This window comes from Eutrigla gurnardus (assembly GCF_963514095.1).
Source record: "Eutrigla gurnardus genome assembly, chromosome: 8".
Classification (NCBI taxonomy): Eukaryota; Metazoa; Chordata; class Actinopteri; order Perciformes; family Triglidae; genus Eutrigla; species Eutrigla gurnardus.
In genome coordinates, this window is record NC_139922.1 from 26,154,949 (window position 1) to 26,164,448 (window position 9,500).

At 48.3% G+C, this 9,500-nt stretch overlaps 1 protein-coding gene across 1 annotated transcript in view; it reads left to right on the plus strand.

Moving 5' to 3' along the window:
* The first annotated feature begins 285 nt into the window (after positions 1–285).
* Positions 286–9,500, plus strand: part of LOC311016788 (uncharacterized protein) — an 18,401-nt gene continuing 9,186 nt past the window's right edge. The window contains exons 1-3 of the mRNA XM_084014723.1: positions 286–449; positions 7,428–8,300; positions 8,392–8,655. Coding sequence (XP_083870849.1) covers positions 7,484–8,300; positions 8,392–8,655 — 1,081 coding nt within the window. The 5' untranslated portion in view covers positions 286–449; positions 7,428–7,483. The remainder of the gene's footprint in view (positions 450–7,427; positions 8,301–8,391; positions 8,656–9,500) is intronic.

Genomic DNA, 9,500 nt, shown 5'->3' on the forward strand with positions numbered 1-9,500 from the left:
AGGTGTCACTTCCTCACAGCCCAGTTTTACAGCTTATTTGCAGCAGTGAAGAGAAAGCAAAAAAAAAAAGGCATGGTGTGATGATGTCAATGCCAGTGTCGTCATATTTCCACTGGTCAGTCTGAAAAGGCTGCTTTCTTAAAAAGGAAAGAAAGTCGGCCCTTATGAAGGATGCTCAGTGTGTGCGTGCTGTTGCGTAACAGACGCAACAGACGGTAGGTTGGTAGGTAGGTAGTCCGCTGCGAGGAAAAAAAGAAAAGGGAGGGGAGAGCGATGGAGCGGTCGGAGGGGGCGTTCATCTCTCATTAGCTCGTGGCGGAGCGCTGACAGCGGGACGAGGCTGCTGTGTGTGTGTGTGTGTGTGTGTGTTGGATCTCAGCGGTTATAACCGGACTACTAACCCGGTCCCCGGTCCCAGTCCTCCACCGGAGCCGCGGTCACACCTGCAGGTATGTCTTTGTGTTTTACTGCTGTAATGCGGCGATGCTTGGCGCAGTGATCCGCGTCACGCTGACGTGACGTCGTGTCCTTACCTGCGCCGCGGTGAGCAGCGGGAGGATGACGTTTGTTATTCGCGTTCGTTTAAACACACATGTCGTATTCACGTCTCACTCTAGCAATTCGTGTGCGTCGTAAAAGCCACCGCGAGGAGCTCGCGCCCACTCGTCGCGTGCGGGGGGTGGGGGTGTGGGGTAGCTGCCGTCCGTTAAGGAACGTTAACACGCGGTACCGGCCGTTAAGGACCGTTAACACGCGGTACCGGCCGTTAAGGACCGTTAACACGCGGTACCGGCCGGTACTCCTCCATAGTGAATTAGCGAGTCGAGGTTAATTCACAAAGCTGTCGTTATTGAACCCGAAACTACACCTTTTATGGCAACTGGCCAAGTTTACACGGATACGTGCTACGTCATTCATCAACGACGTTGCTAGGTTACAGTGGGCTACGCTAGCATAGCATATCTCAGGGTGTAAGGCATCGCATTTTAGGTTATAAAATACAAAGTAGACCATTTAACAGATCGATCCTCGTGTGTTCCAAACCCTCACCAGCAACTAAGCCTCGACCCAGAAAGGCAACTTTGGTGAAACAGCAACAAGTGGTTTACCGTGTTGTGTTTATCTACGAGGGTTCAGACCGGGCGTGATCCGGATCCACCTGTTCCTCATCAGTGTTTGAACGCAGCAGGGGGAGGAAGTCAAGTTGGAGGAACAGCGCCAAACGCGCCTCTGAACCGAGAGCGCACCGGCGGAGCTGCTGCTGCTCCAGGAGCCCGGACGCAGAGCTCCCCATACGGCTCCAATCCACAAGACAAACAGCACCCTGACCCGGAGAGAGAGAGACAGACAGACAGACAGACAGACAGACAGACAGACAGACAGACAGAGAGAAAGACAGACAGAGAGAGATTTACTGTCTGCTCACAGGGAGGGTGAGCAGAGGATGATCCATGACTGCGTGCCTCAGTCTTCATGGCTTTCTTTAATGGCTTATCTTGTAAAAATAAAAATATAACAAAGTCGTTATTCAATCCAGATTTTTGGCCAGATGCTTATAAATTGAATTATTCCAGTTGACAGCAGACATCGTGCACTTCACAGAACGGACGAACTCCCGGAATAAAGCGTAAATCAAGACAAATAGCTCAAACCTACTATCATGGTCCTGAGCTCTTTGATTTTGCTGGATCTTTTGGGCCAATGGGTTATTTTTTTTAAATGTATTAAGTTGTAAATATGCAAAGGACATCTGGGACAAAATAATAGGCCTACTACTATTTATTTTTTATATACCTTTTTTTATATATAAACAGATTGTTTGCAAATTCAGTGACTGTGCCCGCAACACACACTTAACACAGCAGTGTTTTTATTGCATCCAGCTGTGCAAAGCAAGAGTCTCTGGTTGGCAGTGAAGCTGTGGTTGAACTCCCTGTAAGCAGTCTAACTGTTTGTGCCTGTAGTCTCTCTTCCTGGAAGCGTTTCGTGGCTTGACGCCGTTTGTTTGTGGGAATGTTACGAGTTCTGGATTTACTCAGATTCACATTTACTGAATCTGCGTTTGTGGTCACCTGTCGTATGTCAATATTTGCAGCTTTGCGTTTTCACTCCCTCGGGTGCTATGTCTGTCTAGTGTGTGTGTGTGTGTGTGTGTGTGTGTTGGAGTCACAGTTTAAGGGCCTCACCCTTTAAGGCTGACCTTCAACCTTTGATCTGTGCCTCGCATGAAGGCGTAACATCAGTCAAAGATGCTGTGGGGCTCAGCATTTTTTAAAACGCTGGACATCCACTTTGACTGAGGATCAAAAGCATCCTTGATTGGTTCTGGAGCCTCCTCTCTTCCTTTGGCACGACCTCCACTGTGTGGTCCGTCCCCCCCCCCCCAAGCAGTTTGTGTTGATAGCTAAAGGGCCAGCTTTAGTCTTAAGGTGGAGGTGAACGCCTGGAAAGCATGCCATGGACCCATAATGCATTTGGAGAGCTCATGTATCGCCCTCATATATGATATGAACTTGGTTCAAACTGCATATCATTCATTTATTTTAATAACGCTATTATAATAGAGATAAGCAGGAGAATATTGTGGGAGCTGTTTGCAATCCATATGTTATTTCAAGGTGTGGAATTTTTTAACGGTCAAAACCGGCGACCTCCCCCACTACCCGCATACCAGCATAACCGCACATACTCCCTCTCCCATTTCCCACCCTCACACACACACTCTCTCTCTATATCTGTCTCGCATACACACAAATTCACACACATACACTCGCCTCACAGCCTCGCTCCCTCGACACAGTACAAACAAGTTACACATCTGTATGTATGGCCAGTAATACTTAACGGCTCTGTTACACCGAGGAGAAGCCGTTCACAGTGACGTCCACAGTGAGACGCAGCTCTGTTTATTACAGTCTCCCTCCATCTTTACTGTATCTGCAGACGTCCACGGTGAGACACAGCTCTGTTTATTACAGTCTCCCTCCTGTCCATCTTTACTGTATCTGCAGACGTCCACGGTGAGACGCAGCTCTGTTTATTACAGTCTCCCTCCATCTTTACTGTATCTGCAGACGTCCACGGTGAGACGCAGCTCTGTTTATTACAGTCTCCCTCCATCTTTACTGTATCTGCAGACGTCCACGGTGAGACACAGCTCTGTTTATTACAGTCTCCCTCCTGTCCATCTTTACTGTATCTGCAGACGTCCACGGTGAGACACAGCTCTGTTTATTACAGTCTCCCTCCTGTCCATCTTTACTGTATCTGCAGACGTCCACAGTGAGACACAGCTCTGTTTATTACAGTCTCCCTCCTGTCCATCTTTACGGTATCTGCAGACGTCCACGGTGAGACACAGCTCTGTTTATTACAGTCTCCCTCCTGTCCATCTTTACGGTATCTGCAGACGTCCACGGTGAGACACAGCTCTGTTTATTACAGTCTCCCTCCTGTCCATCTTTACGGTATGTGCAGACGTCCACGGTGAGACACAGCTCTGTTTATTACAGTCTCCCTCCTGTCCATCTTTACGGTATCTGCAGACGTCCACGGTGAGACACAGCTCTGTTTATTACAGTCTCCTGTCCATCTTTACTGTATCTGCAGACGTCCACAGTGAGACACAGCTGTTTATTACAGTCTACTGTCCATCTTTACGGTATCTGCAGACGTCCACGGTGAGACACAGCTCTGTTTATTACAGTCTCCCTCCATCTTTACTGTATCTGCAGACGTCCACGGTGAGACGCAGCTCTGTTTATTACAGTCTCCCTCCTGTCAATCTTTACAGTATCTGCAGACGTCCACGGTGAGACACAGCTCTGTTTATTACAGTCTCCTGTCCATCTTTACTGTATCTGCAGACGTCCACAGTGAGACACAGCTGTTTATTACAGTCTCCTGTCCATCTTTACGGTATCTGCAGACGTCCACAGTGAGACACAGCTCTGTTTATTACAGTCTCCCTACTGTCCATCTTTACGGTATCTGCAGACGTCCACAGTGAGACACAGCTCTGTTTATTACAGTCTCCCTCCTGTCCATCTTTACTGTATCGGCAGACGTCCACGGTGAGACACAGCTCTGTTTATTACAGTCTCCCTCCATCTTTACTGTATCTGCAGACGTCCACCCCTGCCACCCGTTTACCTTCCTGTTGAGGCCTCCACAGCCGTGGGTGACTTTGAGATCCTGGCCGTTAGGGAGCCACCTTGACATCGGATCCCTGGAGTGAACTTGGGTATTGGACATTCAAAGACGTGATCACGCCTGTGTCGGTCCAACACGTTCAGCCCCATCAGTTATTGGATGGATTGCCATTAAATGTTGCACATTGTTAAAGCTAATGACATTTCCATCCAGCCTCAGCTGTGCTTTGTTTTTATGAGCAAATGTTAGCATGCTAACCGGAAGATGGTGAACATTCCATGTATGTCGTTGTGCTAGACAGCCTATGTTAGCATGCAGCTCAAAGCAGCGCCTCACAGAGCTGCTGGCGTGGCTGCAGAGTGACTTGTGCTGATGTAATGCCCAAGTTTTTGGTAGTTAACGGTACTTATTTGGACACCTTTCTTTGAGGAATATTGTTAGTTTTTTCTTCAAAAGCCTGTTTCGTTTAACAAAAGAAGCCACAGTTCTGAAATCCGGCCTTTAAACACAAGCAGCTGTACTTGACTGAATTACAAGGAACTAATAACAAGGAACTATCTGCTTAAAGAATAAGTAAACAGGATTACAGATCGACGTAGCACCGAGGTATGATACAAGTTTGTCCGGTGCTTTTCATCCTCAATCCTCCAGAATTGAGAATGTTGCACTGGCAGAATGTGTGGAATCTGACAGAAGAGAGGAAGGACATTTGCCTGGTTCTTACGGCCATTAGCTGGTCATATTAATACATCAGTGCAGATGTGACATGAAAACGATTAACCGATTAGTAACAGCTGCTGTGTAGCTGCTGACTCATGTGATTACACAACCAGCAGGTCTATATTGTGGGCAAGGGGTTTATAGTAATCTTCAGATTGGTGCATGCCGCTGTATATTATTGCGTGGGCATTTCCTGCCCTGGATAAAGAGCGTATTGTGCCGGGGAGAGTGACGACATCGACTCTACATGCACACCCCCAGTGTAATGCTCTGACCGGCCATGCACCCATCTGCCTTCAGTCACAGAGGGACGTGCTGTCTTATATGTGAGACACGTGTGTGTTTTATGTGTGTGTGTGTGTGTGTGTTTGTGGGCTTTATATTCGAGCCAAACACCAAACCCAGCTGATTACACTGATCTGGTCTTTGTAGTGTAACGTTAGGAATGAAATCACACACGGTTGGCAGTTCCCAGCCTGTAATTCAGTCTGCTCAGAGGAGCTGCCGATCAGCACTCAAATCTGAGCCATTTGTGTTTCTTCAATGGAAACTTGCAGTCAAATTGTCTAAATCCAGTCAAGAAAAACATTTGGGGGGGACCGCTGCTGTGTGGAGATGAGATTAAAGCTGACAGCGTTTTCAAATACAGCAGCAGAGTGTTTCTCTCCTCGGGCCAAATGTCTTTGGAGACTCATTAATCTCTGCTACCTCCCTACATACATGCACATGTAGGATGCTGGATTACGCTGGGACAGCAGAGTTATGTTACTGAAAGCCACTTCTCAAGAGTGGGGATGTTTTATCTCCTTCACCTGCCAGTTAACCTCGGAGGAAAGGTGAAGCAGGCTCAGTTTCTCCTTCCTACTAACCATATCTGCACTTGGACCACAACAAACCTGCTAATGCCCAAACATACTTTCCTCTTTTCCTCAGATACTCTGAGCTCCAGTTTCTACTATCTCTCCATCTACAGCCTTCACCATCTCTCAGTCTTCATTTTTTCTCACAGAGCCCCTCGATTCACGCTCCCGTCGGTGGACCCTCCGCTGTCGGCTTCATTCCCGTCACCGTGCCTCCTCCATCTTCTCCCCCCACTTCCATCCCCGTCCCTTTGTGAGCTCATTTTTCTTATCTCTGCATTCTAACGTCCACCTTATCTGCCTATCTTCAGGGCCTTCTTTCAACCGTCACAAAGCAGCACGTTAGACGGTGTTTGAACAACTCCAGTTAAATGGAGGACAAGAAGAAAGAAAGAGGGGGGGGGGATTAATCACGGGTGGGATTGGCCAACAGCCGACTAGACTGAGAACAGGAGAGGAAGGACAATAAACATGGGGCTACTGTGAGTGGGTGGACATGAGATATGCTCCCACTTATATTACTGCACTCATGGTCTGCTGCTCTTCATTAACACGACCAACATTCAACACTTGACTAACATGAGACTGAAAGATCGCAGTCTGAATTGTCTCACACGGCTACAATATGTTCTGTGACTTCCTGCTTGGTGCACACACACACACATGCATCCATTTTTTCCACATCTGACACGAGCACGTAATGCGTATGCCAGCCGCGTCGTGCAGCTGTGAATGAACTCTAGGTGAGTCATAAGCTGCAGTAGGAACTCCCACAGGCAGATTTCTATTTTCTGTGCTTTTCCCTTCTCGTGTTTCAGCTGAAGTTTCGGCTGTTCCCTGAGGTTATCTCCAGCTGTGAGTCACAGGCAGAGGGCCGGTGTGAATGTAAATGAGCTTTATGTAAGTCAGAAGCTCAAATAGTAAAATAAAGGGTTTTTTTTGTTATAAGAAGTGCATTTTTGAGAGAATGCAGCCAGCAGCTGTTTTGTAGATGACTCGTAGGGTTGTGTAATGCTCGAGGGCCGGGGGTCTCTCCGTGTCACCGTTACAGCTGTCAGCTCCTGGCATCCGGGACTCGAACAGAAAAAGGAAAAGGGGAGCAGAGTCGCTGCTCGGAACAAAACAAACCCGTGGAGGAGGAAAAGAAACTGATATTCATCCAAAGAACATTTCATGGCACAGATAGTGAGGGATAAAAAGTTGACGTGTCCATCTGCCACTGAATGAAACCATCTGCGACTCTGTTTGACTCGTTTTTGATGGTGCAACTTGTTATATAACGTGCAGGTGAACGCTTGCTTGCCTTTGTTTGTGACATCAGTGTGTGTGTGTGTGTGTGTGTGTGTGTGTGTGTGTGTGTGTGTGTGTGTGTGTGTGTGTGTGTGTGTGTGTGTGTGTGTGTGTGTGTGTGTGTGTGTGCGGCATATGTGCCATGTATTCTGAAACCATACACCACACCCCGTGTGTCTGCCGGTGTCGTGCTGCTGAAAGCTGGAGTTTCATTGACCTGCCCTCTGAATCAGCATAGCAAGGCTCCAATATGCAGTCCTCAAATTAGACATCATCACAACGAATTCACACTCCAGCTGTATAGGTTTTTAATTGTATTCTGCATGTGTGTGGTACAAGTGAGGGTGGAGCTCAAGTACAACCCACTGATGAGTAAAACATTTTATTTTATTTTTGTGTCTGCAGCAGCACAGTGGAAGGATGGTGTGACACAGGAGACACTCAGCACTCAGAGGCAGACCATGGCTCCCGTGGATCTCCTTCTCCTGGCCTTCCTCCTCTCCTCCCTCCATTCACATGCCCAGACCATCATTGGCTCCTCCTCCTCATTCTCTCCTCAGGACCCACCCGTTAACTCATCACTTCGACCGACCAAGCAGTACGCTCGAGTCTGGCCTTCTTTGCCTCCCAGAGGCCGCAGTGATGTGCCGGTCCGGGCTACGATCCGGGACAGACCGACCCCCACTAGTGCAGCCCAGCAGGGGCAAAGAGTGTCCCGTCCGACCGCAGAGTCCACTCCTCCTTTTGTGTCGGCCCTCTCTACGCTGAACCTCAGCAGCGGGCCGATTTTAACTCACCCAACCGCCTCCAGGCCCAGGACAGATACAGCTAGCTTAGCAGCTAGCAGGGCCTCTGTAAAAGGAGATGCTACTACGAAAGGCTCGACGCTACCTCCACCCACTTTGCCCTCGGTTGTCGCCGAGTCTGCAGGCGGTCAGCAGACCGATCCTCCAGAGGAGGGACCGTTCAAACAGACCGAGGATGGGGATCTCCAGGGGTTGGGATCTGGTGCTTTTCCAACAGTGATGCCCGAGAAGGAGGAATCAGCCATTCCTCACCCAACAGGTGGGGAAGAGATGGCGCAGTATCAGCCACAGGCACAGACAGCGATATCTAAAGATTTTGGTGTAAAGACGGCACCAACGGCGGACAGTCAAACCAGGAAGCCTCACCTGTTTGTGCTTACGACTGCCGGTAAAAGCTCTACAACGCCAGAGACCGAGACAAGAGCCTCTCCGACCCCTGTGGTGACTCAGGCCACACCTGCAGGAGTAACAGGTGAGGGATCAAATATCCTCCATCACGACAAGCAAGGTGCTCAGAGTTCTTTGCAACATGTCACAATGTGTCTTTTTCCACCATCTTTTAGGCAAATCCACCGTCAGAGAGACTTCAAAGCAGGCCTCCACTGTTGTGACATCACCCCAACCCACGACCTCCACCTCCGACTCACGGACTACAGAGCAACCGCTCAACGCCACCACGCAGCAAGCGGCCACCACATCTGCAACCAGTACGCTCACTGCGACACAGAAGGCTGTGAGAACGTCCTCCAACACGACACCTAAACCCACCAGAACAGCCCAGCTGGGAAGACATGCAGTCAGCACAACTGCACAGTCATCGAGGACAGGTAGGGTTGGAGGCTTTTGAGATAAAGTGTCCTTTATTCTAAAATTAAATGGAAGTATTTGTGCAGCTGGAACGTTTTTTTTTTTACTGGAAGAATCTGGAAGGGGCTTCAAAGGAGGGTGGAAAAAAAGTCGAGACGCTTTTCCATGGAAAGTTGGGTTGGTAGCTGTGTGGGGAAGAAAGTATGAGCAGGAGGTGAGGGGGGGGGGGGGGGGGGTCGCAGCCATGCAAAGAGATAGACGAGAGGAAAGTCTGAATACAGCTGGGAGAGTGGATGGGTGGAGGTGTGATGGAAGGAACGGTACGAGGCCTCGATAGAAACCAGGGGATGGAATGAAAACCAGATGCACAGAGAAGGGGATGAAGGGAGGGCAGTTAAAAACAGAGACGGAAAAAGAAAAAGCATGAGCCAGTCTCTTGGATACCACCACAACAACATATTAATGGCTTTAAACACTCACATTTAAAGTCTTCCACAAGGTTCATTGGCAGGTCATTGGAATTATTAATGCATCTACTGCTACTTCTACTGTTTCATTAGTGTTGGAGTTAAGAACACAAACAAGAATCATTCAGGTTACATGAACTCACACTGAATGTAGAGATGCAGAGAGACGAGCTAGGACACTGAAATAATAATAATGATGATAGTAGTAAATTAAAAAGAAGGGAAGAAAAAAACAGGGTTCCCACATCTTAGAGAACACGTTGGCTTTACTTACTGAATATCTTATATCTGATCCTCATGGCCAAACTTCTTCTCACAGTACAGTTCATTTGTTTTCTGCTAAATCAATAAATAATGAAATAACCACTAAGTGGCAAAGGATACTCCTGCCTATGAAA